At 43.0% G+C, this 20,956-nt stretch overlaps 1 protein-coding gene across 1 annotated transcript in view; it reads left to right on the forward strand.

The window, feature by feature from the left end:
- The window catches only part of HS6ST3 (heparan sulfate 6-O-sulfotransferase 3), a 1,156,051-nt gene extending 1,135,770 nt beyond the window's left edge, over positions 1-20,281 (forward strand). Inside the window, exon 2 of the mRNA XM_073664153.1 lies at positions 18,948-20,281. Within this exon, the coding sequence (XP_073520254.1) occupies positions 18,948-19,656 (709 nt within the window). The 3' untranslated portion in view covers positions 19,657-20,281. The remainder of the gene's footprint in view (positions 1-18,947) is intronic.
- Positions 20,282-20,956: the final 675 nt, after the last annotated feature.

Below are 20,956 nucleotides of genomic sequence, written 5' to 3' on the forward strand. Positions count from 1 at the left end.
GCAAATTGAATATCATTTTTTTCTGCATCTACTTCTGAAAAAATGTTTGGGCTTCTAGCAGTGTGTGGGACTTGGTCTATTAGTCCATCTATACTGATCTCCATCAGGTTGCAAATTAAAAATAATTTTTATCTGCATCTAGCTCTGAAAAAATATTTGGGCTTCTAGCTGTGTGTGGGACTTGTTCTATTAGTCCATCTATACTGACCTCCATCAGGTTGCAAACTGAATATCATTTTTTTCTGCATCTACCTCTGAAAAAAAATTTGGGCTTCTAGCAGTGTGTGGGACTTGTTCTCTTAGTCCATCTATACTGACCTCCATCAGGTTGCAAATTGAATATAATTTTTTTCTGCATCTACTTCTGAAAAAATATTTGGGCTTCTAGCAGTGTGTGGGACTTGGTCTATTAGTCCATCTACACTGACCTCCATCAGGTTGCAAATTAAAAATAATTTTTATCTGCATCTAGCTCTGAAAAAATATTTGGGCTTCTAGCAGTGTGTGGTACTTGGTCTATTAGTCCATCTATACTGATCTCCATCAGGTTGCAAATTAAAAATAATTTTTATCTGCATCTAGCTCTGAAAAAGTATTTGGGCTTCTAGCAGTGTGTGGGACTTGGTCTATTAGTCCATCTATACTGACCTCCATCAGGTTGCAAATTGAATATAATTTTTTTCTGCATCTAGCTCTGAAAAAATATTTGGGCTTCTAGCAGTGAGTGGGACTTGTTCTATTAGTCCATCTATACTGACCTCCATCAGGCTGCAAATTGAATATAATTTTTTTCTGCATCTAGCTCTGAAAAAATATTTGGGCTTCTAGCAGTGTGTGGGACTGGGTCTATTAGTTCATCTATACTGACCTCCATCAGGTTGCAAATTAAAAATAATTTATATCTGCATCTAGCTCTGAAAAAATATTTGGCCTTCTAGCAGTGTGTGGGACTTTCTCTATTAGTCCATCTATACTGACCTCCATCAGGTTGCAAATGAAAAATAATTTTTTGTCTGCATCTAGCTCTGAAAAAATATTTGGCCTTCTAGCAGTGTGTGGGACTTTCTCTATTAGTCCATCTATACTGACCTCCATCAGGTTGCAAATTAAAAATATTTTTTTGTCTGCATCTAGCTCTGAAAAAATATTTGGCCTTCTAGCAGTGTGTGGGACTTTCTCTATTAGTCCATCTATACTGACCTATATCAGGCTGCAAATTAAAAATAATTTTTATCTGCATCTACCTCTGAAAAAATATTTGGCCTTCTAGCAGTGTGTGGGACTTGTTCTATTAGTCCATCTATACTGACCTCCATCAGGTTGCAAATTGAATATCATTTTTTTCTGCATCTACTTCTGAAAAAATGTTTGGGCTTCTAGCAGTGTGTGAGACTTGGTCTATTAGTCCATCTATACTGATCTCCATCAGGTTGCAAATTAAAAATAATTTTTATCTGCATCTAGCTCTGAAAAAATATTTGGGCTTCTAGCTGTGTGTGGGACTTGTTCTATTAGTCCATCTATACTGACCTCCATCAGGTTGCAAACTGAATATCATTTTTTTCTGCATCTACCTCTGAAAAAAAAATTTGGGCTTCTAGCAGTGTGTGGGACTTGTTCTCTTAGTCCATCTATACTGACCTCCATCAGGTTGCAAATTGAATATAATTTTTTTCTGCATCTAGCTCTGAAAAAATATTTGGGCTTCTAGCAGTGAGTGGGACTTGTTCTATTAGTCCATCTATACTGACCTCCATCAGGCTGCAAATTGAATATAATTTTTTTCTGCATCTAGCTCTGAAAAAATATTTGGGCTTCTAGCAGTGTGTGGGACTGGGTCTATTAGTTCATCTATACTGACCTCCATCAGGTTGCAAATTAAAAATATTTTTTATCTGCATCTAGCTCTGAAAAAATATTTGGGCTTCTAGCAGTGTGTGGGACTCATTGTATTAGGCCATCTATACCAAGCTCCACCAGCTTTGAAATTAATAATAATTTTTAGCTGCATCTAGCCCTGAAAATAATTTTTCCCAATAGTGGTAGCAATAGAAATATGGGGCGCGCGCCTGGCTAACAAAAATATACGCTTCATAACACAAAACACCAGCCTAGCGCACTGCATTAATAAGATGGCATCATCGTCTCTCCCAGTGCTAGGCCTACTACGCAGGCTAGCATTCCTGTGCCTAAAACACAATGTATGGGTCCGCGCTAGCCACTATGCTGAGGGGTATAAAGCTGCTGCTAACGCTTTATAACAATTCAATTGGCAGATTTTCACAGAGCTCTTCCACAACGCCCACCCATCGGGCAACAGTTGCCCACCCTCCCAATGGGATCTAGTGGCGAATAGTTGATGCCATTAATCAGAGCGTCAGTTGCCCCGTCAACGTGGCAAGCATACGGTAAGGCATGGGAAGAGTGGACACGACTAGTAGCAGGCAGACGGGTTGACCAATGTGAACAAGCCAGATCACAAGTCGCCATAGAATTTCTCCACCAGCTAATGATGAGGGGATATCAGGGGCACACTCATTCCGCATAGGCGGGGCCCCGGAAGCATCAAGAGCAGGACTGTCAGAAACAGAAGTTCAGAGGATAGGGAGATGGCGATCCACGTGTTTTGCGAGATACATAAGACCGGACTTGTTATCCTAACGTGGTTTGTTTCTTTTACAGGTGACGCTAAGCCAACAGTGTGATTGATAGGCCACTCGTATATATATTGGGCACAAAAAAGGGCAAAAGTCCGCCCAGGCGGGAGGAAATTAGAGTTTCATAACACATATTTCAACTGGAGAGGTATTAGAGGCCTGCTATGGCCACAGGTACTAATGGAGGTAATCAAGGTAGGGAGAGAGGCAAGAGGTCCGGTCATCTTAGTTATACAGGCCGGGGGAAACAACCTAGGTCATCACAAGAGCGCATAACTAATGGCAATAATGAAACTAGACACTGAGCGCTTCAGAGAATTTTTCACAAAATTAGCTATAGTATGGTCAGAGATTGTGCCGATAGCGGTATGGCAAGGTGCGCGAGACAGCACGGCCATCGAATGGACAAGGCGGGTAATAAATATTCGGATGGCAAAATTTAGAAGAGACAGAGGCGTTGTAGATATACGACACCGACAACTGGAAGGAGATAAAGCAGGCCTCATACGGCCCGACGGTGTTCACTTAATAGATATTGGACTGGACATATTCCTGTCAGGACTCCAGGACGGAGTGGAACAAGCGTTAAGAGTGATGGGTGGGGGTCAGAGTCCTGCATACGAGTACGCTGGATCCTCCGTGGCCTGGAAATAGAAAGGACATGTTGGAGAGTTACACTTGTTGGCCAACTTGCCGGAGTGGGGACCCAGGGCATGCTGCAACAAGCTGAATTATTTTAGAAATAAAATGCCTTTCTAATGGAATGAGTATAAAGAGTTAATAAACCTGTGACCGATCCTCACCCATCCAGTTGTAAGAGTTACATTATTGTATTGTCCATGAAAGGGGGGCGGTAGGGGGGCTGAGCGTCTGGGTTTGGTTGGGGGTCCCCACAGTCTGCCTAGGCTAGATTCATTTAAAAATTCTTATTAGATACACAGGCGGTGCAGCTTGCTTCGCAGCTGGGCTACTACGCCCAAAGTATTGCCTAGGCTAGATGCAGTTAAAAATTCTACGCTGACTAGCAGACACTGAAGATTTGGAGCAGACCTCTGAGTAAACAGCTCTTCAGACTCAACCATCTGTGTTACCCCAAGCCATAGTGTATGTAGTTTCTTACAGTTAAAAGGGGGGGGGTGCGACCCAACCCACCTGAAATTGACGATGCCAACGTCACGTAAGACACAGCAAGGGGACTCCCAAAATTGTGGCACAGACACCACTTAACCCTAGAATGCATACCTGTGGCCTTGCAGGCCCGCCCAGTTAATTGTTTTCTATTTTCTGCAAGATTACTTTAGTTAGAATTTTGAAACTCTAGGTATTCTTCATGTATATAGTTGTTTGTCATTTGAGTTTGAGTTATTCCATGTTATTTGCACACGGGCCTAAAGGGCCCCAGGTATGTGAAAGTGTAGATTTTTATGGTCATGCGTTCTAGGGTTAAGTGGCATCAATTGCCCCACTGTTGCTTAAAACGGTTGGTGAGGTGATTTTACCAAATCCCCAAGCTTTTAGTCTCCCAAGGATGACACAGGGGTAGAAATGTCCTTGCGAATCCATGATTTGTTCATCTTTATGAACGTGAGTCTGTCTACATTCTCAGTGGACAGCCGCGTGCGCTTATCTGTCAGCACACCACCAGCATCGCTGAACACACGTTCAGAGAGAACGCTGGCTGCATGGCATGACAAGATCTCCAAGGCGTGAGTGGCGAGCTCCGGCGATTATTCCAGATTGGAATACCAAAATGAGCAAGGGTCCAGTGACACAGTCATGGCTTCGATGTTCACTTGGAGATTCTCCTGTACCATCCTCTCTAGGCATTGACTATGTGTCAGACTTCTTGTCTCCTGTGGCCTTGCAAAGGATGGTCTAAAAAAGTGGTGAAACGATTCCACAAAATTGCTGTTACCAGCAGATACTGTGTTACTGTTACTGTTTGAGTGATGAAGACTCGACAGTCCCACCGTTGGCAAGTTAGAACTGTGAGATTCACTACGTGCACCACTGGTGTTTTGTGGAAAAGCACATGTAAGATTCTGCAACAGCGTCTGCAGATACTCCTGCATTCGTCAATACCTTTTTATGGCAGGAATTATTTCGGCAAATATACTTTTGTACCGGGAATCTAAGAGTGTGGCAACCCAGTAGTCGGGATTACTTCGAATTCTAACAATCCGGGGGTCATGTTGCAGGTAGTGCAGCAAGAAGGCACTCATGTGTCTTGCGCATCCAGAAGTACCAAGTCCTTGTTGTGTTGGTAGCGAGGTAAGAATCATGCTTCCTTCCTCTGCCCTCTCCCTCCAACCTCGCACAACAGAAATGTGATCAAGGTCTCCCTCATCTGATGAGTCTTCCATGCCCATCGCCAGTTCGTCCTCCACTTCTTCCTCGGCTCCTGCACCTTCCTCAACAGTTTGGCTGCTACCATGCGACCTGGTTAATCCCTCTCCCCCACCCTCCCATGCCTGCCGCCTTGGTGCTGCCAACCATCTGGACCTTGGAGATGTTATCCCTTCCGCATACGACTCCTCCTCTACTTCCTCCACCTCCTCTTGTCCCACCACCTGACTCTGAATTCTGTTTAATGTGTGCTCCAGCATGTAAATCACCGGAATAGTCATGCTGATAATGGCATCGTCGTCAGCACTAAACATCTTCGTCGCCATTTCAAAACTGTGCAGAAGGGTGTGTGGCGCCCCTGAGGGTTCAGTCACCACAGAGTTACTGCATCTCACCCAGAGGTGTGGTATCTCACCCTCAGGTAAGGAAGGCGTATGGCTCGGGACCCTGACTCCTGCATCCAACACATACCCGCAGTGGGGGTAGGGAGAGATTGCTCCTAAGGGAGAGCACAGTCCCAGGTCCCTAGCTGGTTTGAGGGTCCTATGTAGTGGGTGCTTAGGGGAGCAGCTTAGGGGAGCACATGACAAGGAGAGTATAAATAGGAAGCCATCTTAGAAAGAGCAAGCCAGACAGAGGAGGAAAAGTGACAGGAGCAGAGACTAGGCATGAGCTCTGCTCCGGAGGCGGGCCTAGCCTGGGAGTCCCAGGACTGAAGGAGAGAAGAGAGGAGTGGGAGCTGGAAGGCTCCAGGAACCGAAAGGACCCTACGGCTACGGGCCGTGCAGAAGGCCACCCGTACTCCCGCTGCTACCAGGAGGTAGAGGGGTCAGGCCAGATAAGGGGAACCGGTCCCTCAACTAGCGGAGAAACAGCAAGGCTCAACTAGAAACCGGAGGCTGCTGCATTTCATGTACTGCAGGCCAAAGTCCACACCAGTCTCACTAAGAAGGTAGCCACATAGGACCCAGGGGACGGAACACACGTCACCCGCCAAGGCCCGAGGATACCGGATAGAAGTGTCACTGGGTGTGAGGTGCAGGGAGAAGGCCAGAGAAAGGACACACAGAAGGGGGTCCTGCTAAGTACTCCGGAGCTATCTGGGGGTGGACTGAGCCCCTCACTGAGTATGCCAGCACGACGGGGGAGATTGCTCTGGTACCTGTAATCTGGACTACAACAACTGTGAGTAATATCTTGAGATGGCATCACACGGACTCTGTGTTCATTACTGACTCCCTGCACTACAACCACCATCATCCACCCACACTGCCCTGAAGCTACACTCTTCCTGTGGTGAGTAATAATACCGTTACTGCAAAACCACCAGCTTCAGAGGACTGTTTCGCAGCGATGGCCCCTTTGGCCTCACTCCACAGGTGGCGTAGTCAGACATTATAAAATCCATATATACAAATTACCCTTGGATTGACCGCCCTGGGTCACGGACTGGGTCACCGCCACAGTGACTACAACCCCCAGCGTCTACCGGCCCGGCTCAGGGTACCCCATGGCCCAGGAGGCGCGTCAACTTCATAGGTCCCTGATCTGAGACCACTCCTCCAGCGTGATTTGCCCCACCTCTGGATCTCGTTGGCCCAGGCTATACGTCAGAACGTATTGCACCAGGGCTTGTCAGTGCTGCCACAGTCGCTGCAACATGTGCAGAGTTGAATTCCACCGTGTCGGCACATCGCATTTCAGCCGGTGAACTGGCAGGCCCAACGACTTCTGTAGAGATGTAAGTCGTTGAACTGCGGGATGCGAACGGCGGAAGTGAGCACACAGCGACCGTGCCCTCTGCAGAAGGCCATCTAGTCCGGGATAGTGGGCTAAAAATTGCTGGACAACCAGGTTCAACACGTGAGCCATACAAGGCACGTGTGTGACATTGCCCCGGCGAAGTGCCGCACCCAGGTTTGCAGCATTGTCGCACATGGCCTTCCCTGGTTGCAGGTCCAGTGGAGACAACCTTTCATGAAACTGGGTCTCCAGAGCTGACGACAACTCCTCAGCTGTGTGACTCACATTTCCCAGACATTTCAAAGTAAACACTGATGCCGTTGAGCCCTGCTGCCAGCATAGTAAGGAGGTGTGCAGGATTCCTTCTGCGCAGTTAGAAAGCAGGTGGCATTACCAGACAGGCTTTGGGTGCAGGTGGAGGACCGAGAGGAGGTTGAGGAGGCAGAAGCAGTGGAGGAACTTCGAGATAAAGAGGATTGACGCACAACTCGTGGGGACGGTAAGACTTGGACAGCAGCCCCTTGTCCTGCTGTCACCATAGTTACCCAGTGCCCAGTCAGCGACATGTAACGCCCCTGTCCATGCCTTCTCGTCCAAGTGTCTGTGGTGAAGTGCACCCTGTCACACACAGAGTTTCTCAAAGAAGCGGTGATGTTGTGTGCGACATGCTAGTGGAGCGCAGGCACACCTTTCTTTGAGAAGTAGTGCCGACTGGGCATCTGGTACTGGGGCACTGTGACGGACATAAGGTCTTGAAAATCCTCTGTGTCCTCCAGGTGGAAAGGCAGCATTTCTGTAGCCAACAGCTTGCAGATGGTGAAATTCAACCTCTTAGCTTTCTCATGGCTGGGAGGAAATGGTCTTTTACTTTTCCACATCTGAGGGACCGAGGGCTGGCTGTTGTGCTTAGACGGTGTTGAGTAGGGTGTCCCCGGAAAACTGCCGGTCTGTGAGGAAGATGCAGGCGGACATGTTAGGTTGCCTTGATCCAAAGGTGGTGCTCTCGATGTCGGAGAGCGCTCAACACTAGCAGGTGTTTCCACTTCCCAATGAACTGACGATCTGCCAATCACACTGGCTGTTGCGGGTAAAGAGGTGGCAGGTCTGCGTCCAAAAACATGTGTGACTGCCGTCCCCCCAGTCACAGAGGATGAAGAGGCTGCGGATGCACAAGATGGGGCAGACGGTGGTTGGCCCAGCCGGCTAGGCCGCATTGTAGCACAGTGAGCTTCCCACTGCAACTTATGCTTCATATCCATGTGACGGTACATGCATGAAGTACTCAAACTATGGATTTTTTGGCCTCTACTTAGCTTTTGCTGACAAATATTACAGATAACACGAGTTGGGTCATCCTTATCGATCTGAATAAATGCCCAGGCTATGCAAGGCTTAGAGCCCATGTGACCTGAAGAGCCACTACGACTTGTGGTCAGAGGCAGAGTTGTGGTTGAGGATGCAGTTGTTGACGTGCTTCCAGTACTCCGTCTCTGTTCAGAAAGGCGCAACCTAACCTCGTCGTCAATAGCATCTGTGATGCCCCGCTGCGCTTGGTATCACAGATCCTAGAAGAGTGCATTGATGGAATCCTCCACAAGAGGCCCCCATAAACATTCACACATCTCCACCTTCCACCTCAGACCAGCAGAGGGAGCCCGTTAGGGATATAAATAGGGAAGGTGGAGCTAGGCAGTTCAGTTCCTCTGAAGAGTTCCTGCAGTAGAGAAGCCTAAGAGAGGTCAGTCTGCAGTGGAGCTCAGTCTAGTCTAGAGAACGCAGTTAATAGTTCAGCAGTGGAGCACGAGGCTCCTGCTTGCTAGATTCAGGGAGCCCAGATAGAGCTTAAGGTGTGCCGGTGCCGTAAGATCAGTGAAGCGCGGCAAGCTGCCGTCAGTGTGTATAGCCTAGTGAGGGCCCGAGTAGGCCGAAGGCGAGTGGCGAGTTAGTACATAAGGGGCAGAGGAGCTTAACCAGCTCACCCCGAAGCATTTACCGGACACAGGATCTGAGCTTACCGGTATCTCTATGACCCAGTAAGGCATAACCGGAATCCCTGGAGAACTACAAGTCCCAGGATCGCTAAGGTGCTGATATGTAACAGAGCCAGGAGACGCTTAGGCCCCGCATACTGGGAGCGTGAACTCCAAGAGAAGGCCCTACCACAAGGTCATCCAGCGCAGGACAGAGACAAAGTTAGGCCTAGCTCCAGGCAGGTCAGAAACTTACTACGCAGAGGCAAGAAACAGGAGGCCCTACACCCGCTCATTGGGGAGGATCCTGATATGCACCCTTCACCCTACAGTGCTCCGGGATGTGCCTGAATTTCCACCAGTAAAAGGTACTGAAGTGACTACCGTGTCCGTTCCCGTTCTTGCTCTGACCCAGCTGGGTCTCGCCTGTCCTGCATTCCCCCTGCATACGCTGCCCTGAGACCTAGGTCCACCTGTGGGGAGCTATACCATCGAGCTGCCTTATCACCGGCCTCAGTGGACTGCTGCAGCGCTGGTGCTTGTCACCAGATACCACAGGTGGCGTCATGAACTCTTATAAAATTAACAATTATCCACCCTTTTAAAGAGAGACCCCAGGGTACGGGCCAGGGAGCCGACCACCGCGACATCCCCAAGGCCAGGCAAATGCCCGGGTACCGAGTCATCCCCATCCCCAGGGCTAGTCACATCCTCCTCCACCTCCTCTGCTGACCTCATCGACTGGCTGACTGTGGGTTGACAGTAAGTGGGATCTCCAACCTCGTCATCATCACCCTGTGTGTTATCACACCCGTCGTCCTCAGAGCCAACTTCTTCCTGCCCTGACCGAAAAGTCAAGTTGTCGCTCCAATCAGGTATTTGAGTCTCATCATCATCTTCATCATTGTCTCCACCAACAGGAGTTACAGTTTGGGAACAAGGGTCTACATTATGCTCAGAACCTTCTTCATCTGGTCCTGGATCCGACTTATAAAGATTCTGGGCATCAGATCAAATCATTTCCTCATCTGGATTAACAGAAGCTCTGGAGCAGACCTCCGTTTCCCAGGCTATAGTATGAGTAAACAGCTGTGCAGACTCAACCATCTGTGCTACCCCATACTCAGACGGGCAGCTGGAGACTTGGGAGCTGTGAGGAAGCAAGTGCGATTGGGGTGACACCTCTGAGGACTGGAGTATTTGTGATGTTGAAATTGAGGTGATGGAGAGCCCACTTGAAGGAGCACTTGATATCCGTTGAAGCACCTGCTGTTTTTGTGCCTCATTTAGAATTTGTAGCGATGGGCGTGTCCGTAAGAATGGGATCGTATCACATTGTCCACGAAAAGAAGTCGACATCTTAGTTTGGCTGGAAGATGGTCTTTCTTCTGCAGATGTTACTCCCCCCCCACCGTGGGGGGCCTCGACCCACCGGCGGACAGGCACCAGTATTGGGATAGGGGGGCTGTCCGTCAGGGTCCACCGCGGCTCTGGCACAAACCCGGCGACACAGAGGTGGCACGGGCAGGAACGGACTGGCCGTGTCGGCTTCTCACTTTTTGGATTTTAGAAGGGCATGACATGCCTATATCTGTGTCTCCCCCTCCTTTTACTCCTCCACCTCTTTTCTTTTCGCACGACTATATGTACTTGTCACTTTTCCATGTGTTAGTTGTGTCTTCTGAGCAGTTTGTCAGCTTTTGGACACCTTTGAAGGTGTTTTCTATGTGTTTCTATGTGTTTTTGTTTGCCTGCCATTGGTTTTAACGGTGTTCGAAGGTGTTCGACGAACAGTTCGACGAACAGTTCGGCGAACACACGGGTGTTCGACGAACCGAACCGAACTCGAACACTACGGGGGTGGCTCAACACTATATATAATTCCACATGTGTTAATTCATAGTTTTGATGCCTTCAGTGTGAATGTACAATTTTCATAGTCATGAAAATACAGAAAAATCTTTAAATGAGAAGGTGTGTCCAAACTTTTGGTCTGTACTGTATATGTTTTATGGCTGGTCTATAAACACTGACCTTTCCAGGTTTAGCCAGTTCAATGTAAAACTAAAGCAAAGAAACCACATTTTTATTGTACATAGTTTATTTAGCAGGGTTTAATTATTCACTGTTATTCTATGATTAATTAATTTAATTCCCCAGGTTTTAATGCACTGCCTCTTGTCTATTTAGTTTAACATTCACACATTTGCCACCACAGTTCTTTGATGTATGAGTTTAATCTATTTTTATTGTTAGGTTAGTCACACTGCCATGTGTATGTAGCAAATTACTCACCTTAAAACCACATCTAAGGTTTTTTCATTTTTGTATTTCCTTCCCAATTTTCATTGCATTACTTTTCATTGTTCATCATTTTTTCCTATATGTCTGCAACAAAAAAATTTGGCTATTATTTCTAGATGAAGGCAATAGAGATGTACAGAGCTTGTCGGCCATATAAAAACAGCAAATAATACTGCTTAGTCTTTGCAAGGACTATTTTAGATTGGGAAATGTCAAGGCAAAATGGCACACATAATCATTACTATAATATTAATCTAGTGGGAGAGGAAAGTGCAGAGAACAGTTAGCTGGAGCTTGTATTTGATTAAATCCAATACCGGAGAGACTTGTGTTTTATGTGTCTTTGTACAGATAAATTTAGCTGTATGAAAATTATTTAATTATTTATTAAATGACCAAAATCTTTATTTTGCATTATTACAGTCTTTATAATGGTCACCTTTATATTAACCCACTAAAATTGTCAGTAATTGTTCATGTTTTTTCTTGTTCTCAGGTGACTTTTTTGCATAAAAAAAAAATATATGTAACATAAAATTGTTCCCAAAAGATTTCCGCCATAGCATTTCAAAAATGAATTGAACTAGTAACAGACTATTACTGACAAGTTATAAAACAAATTTACATATAATTGCATATTGCAAAGAAACTCTTTACATATTTATTGTCCTTAGATACACTTTATAGGCATCATGTATTAAAAAAGTCACAAAGATATAGGGTCCATGCCCATAGCAGCCAATTATTGGCTCTGTATTTGCAGCATGGCGAACAGTCATCTCATCTGAGGGCAGCATAATGTAGGCAAAGAGACCCTGAATCCAATGATGTAGCACTTAGTTTACTGGGTGCAGCTGTCTGACACAATCAGAGTTTTTAAATTTAGCATGAAGCCGAGCTGAGAAAGCTAACCCTGCCCACACCAGGCTCTGTATGTGCATTGTTTATTGACAGTGAGTTGCTTATCATAGGAGGGGGCTGAGTCAGACTAGCAGTTGTGTACACATTAGACCTGGTAATGATAATGTCCTAGTGATAAAATTTTCAGTGTAAGTAAACAACAGGACACAGCTTGATAAGTGACACATCGTTGAATTCTGTGTTTTATCCCCTCGTGCTGTCCTCAGATTACGTAACAAAAACCTGCTGACAGATTCCCTTTAAATTTGGATCATAGTTATGAGTGATGGCTAACCAACTAAAAGAGAAAGCTAAAATGCCTCTTACACTTTTTCACTGCTTATTTTTTTCTACAACTTCATTGATGTAGAGGAACATGCTATCCATTCATGCTCGGGTGCTATCCGAGTATTAACAGCATGCTCTGATAATACGTTCTACTCCTTGCGGCTGCTTGTGTTGTGGCGGTAGACAGACCGGTAGACAAATAGGCAATGCCCGCATGTGTTGTGTCGGTCTACCGCTGCAAAATATACAGCCGCACGTAGTCAAACATATTATCAAAGCACGCCAAAGATACTCGGATAACATTCAAGCATGCTCGGATAGCACGTTATCCGAGCACGTTCGCTCATCACTAATAGGAACCTCTGTAAATTATTTACAAATGTTTTAAAGCAAATGTATCACAGTGCATCTGGACAAATGAATGGACATCCATGTATATCAAAGCCAGCAAAAGTCCTCCAAAGCAGATGTTAACAACTCTGGCTTAGAATTGCCCACATTGCAGGAAAGGCCCTTTATAATATTTTTAACCCAGTATACAAAATACATCTGTCATGAGTGCTTGTTAATAAGAGTTTTATAACTTATGTATACATCATGCTGATTGCATTAATGTTGCTTGGCTCTTGCTGAAAATGCAGGGATCCTAAGAGCATTATTCCCAGTAGTTTAACCCATTAGTGGCTGGTCAAAATGAATGAAACAGAAAAATGGTTAGACAGAGAAAGGAGGCTCTCTTTGTCAGCCCATCGTCACCCGCTACCCTCAGCAGGTATGCTGTCTTATTATCATGGTAGCAATCCACTACAGTGGCCCAGGGTTGCCAGTTTGACTATTTCTTTTTTCTGGACAGCTTATCAAAAAATCGCAGACAGACAATACTTTTTAGGGACACATTGGAAAGCCTTAATAAATCATTATGATTATAAATGACACATGTCTACAGCCCATAATTCTGATATGAAGGCAATATCCGCAATCACTGTGAACTATATCCAAGGGGTAACGTTTCTTCTTGTGGAGAGTGACAAGTCAAACCTGGCATGCCAAGGTGAGGAGACTTTTAAGCCTTGCAATGCTCCTCTGGGAAATTAAATATGCAAAGTGTCTCTTCAGAGAGGAAGAGGACTAGAACTCTAGTGCCACTTATTGGAAGTAGCAATCCTAAAAAAAAGTAAATATTGACCCTTTAATGAGCCTTCCAACATGACTTAGGATAAAAGCCAAATCAGAATCTCAGTTTGCAGACACTGTGTTCCGGGGTACTGCCCCTCATCAGTGCAAAGTGTAACATCTGGTTTGGCTGGGTGAGAGGTGTCTGACCGTGATCCAACGGGTAACGTTTCTCTTTTGGGAGAGTGTCACATTATATATATTGTAATTTTTTACATTTTAAATGTTGCAAAAAGGAAAATGGGCTGATGCCAACGTTTGGACACCCTGTATGGTTAGTACCTAGTAGCACCCTCTTTTGCAATTATCACATTCTTCCTTGGAAAATTCTTCCAGTTCTGTGAGATTCCTGGGTCGTCTTGCATGCAGTGCTATTTTGCGGTCTAGCCACAGATATTCAATGATGTTCAGATCAGAGGACTTTGAGGGCCATTGTAAACCCTTCAGCTTGCACCTTTTCAGGTAGTTCATTGTGGATTTTGATGTGTGTTTAGGATCATTACCCATTTGTAGAAGTCATCCTCTTTTCAACTTCAGATTTTTTATAGATGGTGTAATGTTTGCATCAAGAATTTGTTAAAATTTCATTGAATTCAATCTTCCCTCTACCCGTGAAATGTTTCCCATGCATTTGGCTGCAACACAACCCCAAAGCATGATTGCAACACCGCCATGCTTAATGTTTGGCGAGATGGTAAATGTATATACAATGTTAAACAAAATGGCATGATAAACCACCACTAAATTCAAATGGGGGACTTGGAACCCTTGATTGTCTCACTTGTGGATCGGTGATAAGCTGTTATTGTGGGACAAACCCTTTAAGCTTAAACATATCAAAACAGATATTATAAGAAAGGACACACTAGTCAATAATATTGCCTTCCCTTTGCAGCATCACCAGGCACCTTTTGCAGCTTCTGCAATCCAAACACATTAAGGTTCACCCAATAGTTTGAGCACAGTTGTGATATAAAGATATTTTGTAACATCTCATTAATTTTGCCTTGTAAATCAAACCAGTGGATACACATCAAGTCTGATGTGTCTGATCGCCGGCGGGTATCAGTTGATTGTCACAGCTGACAACCATTGCTATGTGCAGTGAGTGGTCCCACACCGCTCCCGGCACATTAACCCCCGCAATGCTGCGATCGAAGTTGATCACAGCATTGTGGTGGCAAGGGGAGGTGATCGCAATACTCACCTCCTGTTCCGGCCTCCAGAGCTGTCTGCTGCGGCTTCCAGGATGTTGCCATGATGACCCAATGTCGTCATGACAACATCCGGGTCACCAGACAGCAGAAAGATATTTGGTCATGCGCAGTGCATGACCAAAATATCTTCTGCATCTGCAGCACTGACAGCCTGTATAGCACAGGGATGGTGCTGCATTCCTGTGCTATACAGGCGATCAGAATAAAAAAAAGTGAAAGTCCCATAGTGGGACAAATAATAAAAGTAAAAAAAAGTGTCAGAAAGTGAAAAAAAATAAAAAAAAATTGTAAAAATATAAAAATAATAAAAATAAAATAATCCACCAAAAATAAAAATATATTGTACCCATCAATAAATATTACTATGAAAAAAAAAGAAATAAAATAAAAGTACACATATTTGATATCCCCGCGTCCAGAATGACATGACCTATAAAATTGTGCCACTAGTTAACCCCTTTAGTGAACACAGTGAAAAAATAAATAAAATATTAAGCAAAAAATAATGCTTTATCATCATACCGCCAAACAAAAAATGGAATAACACGCGATCAAAAAGACTAATATAAATAAAAATGGTTCCGCTAAAAATTTCATCTTGTCCAACTAAAAACAAGCTGCCATACAGCTCCATCAGCCGAAAAATAAAAGAGTTATAGCTCTCAGAATAAAGCGATGCAAAAAAATTTTTTTTCTATAAAATAGCTTTTATTGTGTAAAAGCACCAAAACATATAAAAATAACATAAATGTGGTACCGCTGTAAACATACTGACCCGAAGAATAAAGCTACCTTATAAATTTTACCACACGCGGAACAGCATAAAAAAAAAAAAATTCTTGAATTGATGGTTTTTGTTTATTCTGCCTCCCAAAAATCAGAATAGAAAGCGATCAAAAAATGTCACGTGACTGAAAATGGCACCAATAAAAACGTTAACTCATCCCGCAAAAAACAAGCCATCACATGACTCTGTCGGCCAAAATATGGAAAAATTATAGCTCTCAAAATATGGCGATGCAAAAACTAGATTTTACAAAAAAATGCATCTTTTAGTGTGTGACAGCTGTCAATCATAAAAACCCGATGATTCTGGTATCGCTTTAATCGCACCGACCCGAAGAATATAGTCATCTAATCACTTATACCGCATGAGGAACGGCGTAAAAAATAAACTCTCGGGTTGGGTTTGAGCTTAGGGTTGGGTTACTGTTAGGGTTAAGGTTGGGGTTAGGGTTAGGGTTGGGCTAGGGTTAGGGTTAGGGTTGGGCTAGGGTTAGGGTTGCGCTAGGGTTAGGGTTGGGCTAGGGTTATGGTTGGGCTAGGGATAGGGTTGGGGTTAGGGTTGGGGTTAGGGTTGGGCTAGGATTGGGGTTAGGGTTAGGCTAGGGTCAGGGTTGGGTAGGGTTTGCGTTAGGGTTGGGGTTAGGGTTGGGTTAGGTTTCGGCTAGGTTTCGGGTTAGGGTTGGACTAGGGTTAGGGTTGTGCTAAGGTTGGGCTAGGGTTAGGGTTGGCTAGGGCTAGGGTTGGGATTTTTTCAAAAGTAAAAAAGAAAAGATGAAGATATGGTGACTAGTGTTGAGCACAAGTGCTCGCTACTTGAGTTTGCATCGGGTGCTCGGGTATGCACTGAGTATCGCGGGTACTCGAGTGACATGCTCGAATCTCCGCCCCATATGCTTCACGGCAAAAAAAAACCTCGCGGGGATTGCCTGCCATGCATGAGTGATCCCAGCATGTTTTTGTTTGTTTGTCTAATAACCGTGAAACATGCGGGCGGGGACTCGAGCATGTCACTCGAGCACCCACGATACATGGTGCATACCTGAGTGCCCGATGCAAACTCAAGTAGCGAGCACTTGCACTCAAGATTAATGACAACTTATTCAATATGATGACGTAATGGTATCAAATTCTGTGTCGTACCTCTGGGTTCAAAATGTTCACTATACCCCTTGATAAAATCCTTGAGGGGTGTATTTTCCAAAATGGGGTCACTTGTGGGGGGTTTCCACTATTTAGGCACATTAGGGGCTCTCCAAACGCGACATGGCTCCGCTCTCGATTCCAGACAATTTTGCGTTCAAAAAAGTCACAGTGCTCCTGCCCTTCTGAACTCTGCCGTGCGCCCAAACACTGTATTTTTCCCACATATGGGGTATTGGCGTACTCAGGAGAAATTGCACAAAAGTTTTGGGGTCCATTTTCTCCTTTTAACCTTGTGAAAATAAAAAAATTGGGGCTAAAACATAATTTTTGTGGAAAAAGTTTGATTTTTCTATTTTCACGGCTCCATGTTATAAACTTATGTAAAACACTTGGGGGTTCAGGGTGCTCACCACACATCTTGATAAGTTCCCTGAGGGGTCTAGTTTCCAAAATGGTGTAACTTGTGGGGGTTTTCCACTGTTTAGGCACATCAGAGGCTCTCCAAATGTAACATGGTGTTCGCTAATTATTCAAGCAAATTTTACAATCAAAAAGTCAAATGGTGCTCCTTCCCTTCCGAACCCTGCTGTGTGCCCAAACAATGGTTTTCCCCCACATATGGGGTATCTGCTTACTCAGGAGAAATTGTACAACAAACTGCATGGTGCAATTTCTCCTGTTACCTTTGTGAAAATGCAAAATTAGGGGCTGAAAAACATTTTTGTGAGAAAAATGTGAAAATTTTATTTTTACGGCTCAATGTTATAAACTTCTGTGAAGCACCTGGGGGTTCAAGGTGCTCACCACACATCTATATAAGTTCCCTGAGGGGTCTAGTTTCCAAGAGGGTGTCACTCGTGGGGGGTTTCCACTGCTTAGGCACATCAGGGGCTCTCCAAACGCAACATGGAGTCCGCTAATTATTCAAGCAAATTTTACATTCAAAAAGTCAAATGGCGCTCCTTCCCTTCTGAACCCTGCCGTGCGCCCAAACAGTGTTTTTTCCCACATATGGGGTATCCGCTTGCTCAGGGGAAATTGCACAACAAATTTTGTGGTCCATTTTTTCCTGTTACACCTATGAATATAAAAAAAATTAGGTCTAAAATAACATTTTTGCGAAAAAAGTTAAATGTTCATTTTTTTTTCCACATTCCAAAAATTCCTGTGAAGCACCTGAAGGGTTAATAAAGTTCTTGAATGTGGTTTTCAGCACCTTGAGGGGTGCTGTTTTTAGAATGGTGTCACTTTTGGGTATTTTCTGTCATAAAGACCCCTCAAAGGGACTTCAAATGTGATGTGGTCCCTAAAAAACTGGTTTTGTAAATTTTGTTGGAAAAATGAGAAATCGCTGGTCAACTTTTAACCCTTATAGCTCCCTAATAAAAATGTAAAGTAGACATGTGGGAAATGTTATTTATTAACTTTTTTGTGTGACATATCTCTCTGATTTAAAATTTTGAAAATTGCAAAATTTTCCAAATTTTCACCAAATTTCCATTTTTTTCACAAATAAACGCAAGTGATATCGAAGAAATTTTTCCTCAATCATAAAGTACAATATGTCACAAAAATACAGCCTCACAACCATATAATCAGGGGGATCCGTTGAAGTGTTCCAGAGTAATTACCTCATAAAGTGACTGTGGTCAGAATTGTAAAAAAACAGTCATTAACGTGCAAACCACCTTTGGTTGTAAAGGGGTTAATACCGCCATTTACTCTTATGCACCTTTATAATAATCTTTACAGAAAAGTGATAAAATAGATTTCTGAGTCTTAGCTAGTTCTAACCTCCAGATTTATTAGACCTTGATCCCAAATGAGAACTCGGAGAATAAATTCTTGATGCTCTTAAGACTCAGTCTAGCAATTAAATTTATAGCTATGCAGATTAAAGGTAAATTTAATAATTACCTATGCTAGAAGGCCTGGGATAATATAATTTCTTCCAAGACCATAATTTCTAATAATGCCATAACACATTTTATACTTTTTCGCTTGCAAAGTCCATATCGAAAAGAAAAACTGTCATGTGCAACAGCTTCAACGCAGATTGTTCTAAATATTTGCTAAATTGTTTATTAGGTTATGCTTTAGTTAAAGTTGTTCCAAATTAACAATATTTGAAAATGAAAACATATATGTGGAACATATGAATTTATTGAAAAAAAAGTGCTAATGCAAATCACCTATACGAAATACATGAATCTATTAAGAATAAAAAGTACATGGCAATCATTTTCTGATAAACTTGATTCTACTTTTTCAGTAACAATATATTTGAAGTTCAAAATATTATCTTCTTGCAGATTGAATGTTTGCAATTATTATAATATTGTGTATCAAGTTGAAAACAAACTGTTTAATACACTTTATGATCCTCCATTTGTATAATATTTATATGTTGCCTTTTTTAGGAACTTCTACTATATAACGATGCTGAGGGATCCAGTATCTCGCTACTTGAGTGAATGGAAACATGTCCAGAGAGGAGCAACTTGGAAGGCTTCACTCCATGTCTGTGATGGTCGAAGTCCAACACCAGATGAATTGCCCACGTGTTATCTCGGGGATGACTGGTCTGGAGTCACATTACAGGAGTTCATGGACTGCAACTACAACCTGGCCAATAATCGACAAGTTCGAATGCTTGCTGACCTTAGTCTAGTTGGGTGTTACAACTTAACTTTTATGAATGAAAGCGAAAGGAATGAAATTCTTCTACAGAGTGCCAAGAATAACCTTAAAAACATGGCTTTTTATGGCTTGACTGAGTTTCAAAGAAAAACACAATATTTATTTGAGAGAACATTCAATCTCAAGTTTATTTCTCCATTTACCCAATTCAACACTACCAGAGCCTCAAATGTGGACATTGATGAGTGGTCACGTGAACGTATTAAAGAACTTAACTATTTAGACATGCAGTTATATGAATATGCCAAGGACCTTTTTTTACAACGCTTCCAGTATACCAGACAACAAGAACATCAGAGAAAAAGAGAGAAGAGAAAGGAAGAAAGGAGACTTCTTAGGGAACATAAAGCCCACCCATCTCACAAGGACGAAAGACCAACAGACATTGCTGCTACTGAAGACTATAATAGTCAGGTGGCAAGATGGTGACATTCCCAAGTTTTTATTTCAAAATTAATAGTAGAAAAACCTACATACATTTGTTATAAAGAATTTTTAAATCTTTTCAAGTTGAACTTTTAAAAGGGGAAAATATGTAAAAACATTTATTATGTCAGGAAGAGGTGGAAGACCTCTACGACTATATCCTGAATGAGTTGCACTTACAGTCAGTTTTATGGAATGTCACCATTCAAACTAAGAATTATTCTTTGGACTTCTACAATTTCTTAATTTTGTGACATGGTCTTGTTGTCATATCCCATTCTTGTTTTTTAGACATGGAATGTCTACATGAAACACACAGGTAGAATTGTGGAAATGTCAAATGGACTTCTGTGAGCTCTTCAAATGTTTGCTTGTTCCTTTCTTTGCAGTAGATGAAACTCTCTACATTTTTCAATGTATACAATTCAAACTGTTTTTAGATGGTGTGATACGATGAAAATTAATGTTGTGTTACATTAAAGGAAAGCATATGAATAATAAAAATTATTTACAGTAATTATGATTAAGCCCATTAATTGCCACTTTCTATAGAAGATATATTGCTCCCAAAGTATCACATGAAAAATGTAGTAATAAATGTTTGTAATTACTAATCAGAATGCATAAAAATTCAGCAAATGTGATTTATGGACTCTACTGTGTGGTTTTTGATACCACAAAAGGAAATTTAAATTACATATATTGGTTTATTGTTTTTATTTCATCATTATCCTTATCTCATTGCCCATTAATTAGAGAACAGCATAATTGTTGATTATGCAGAATATGTATACAACCTACAAAGTTGGCAGCAAGCCAATGGGCCAGCATAAAGACAAATAATAAAGAACTAATGGTAATAACCAGCTCATGAATACAAATCCTAGAAATATGACTACTCATGCATTAAGAAACAGCTTTTATTAAGTCACATTAAAACACACATAAAGGATAAAAAATGGTGAGAACATCACAGAATTTTGCAAAGGAAGTAAAATATAGCACCTGATACACAGAAGACAATCAGAAAAAAAGTGCAGCAATATATAACCAAAATATTACTGATAACATTATAAAATCAATAGGTACAGGGAGTGGCCAAAGGAACCCCATAACTAGAGATGAGCGAATGTTTCAATATTCGATTCGGATTACGATTGCCGAATTTGCGATATTCGCCGATTCACTCGTCAAATGATCGCCGAACGTTACCAAACGCCATAGGATTCAAAAACGCATGCGCAACACTTTAAAAATGGGCCAAAAGCTGCCAAAACACATCAAATTTGGGGTAGACACCTGG

Source organism: Phyllobates terribilis, unplaced genomic scaffold (genome assembly GCF_046119375.1).
Source record: "Phyllobates terribilis strain yellow unplaced genomic scaffold, ASM4611937v1 Scaffold_2__4_contigs__length_985480577, whole genome shotgun sequence".
NCBI lineage: Eukaryota > Metazoa > Chordata > Amphibia > Anura > Dendrobatidae > Phyllobates > Phyllobates terribilis.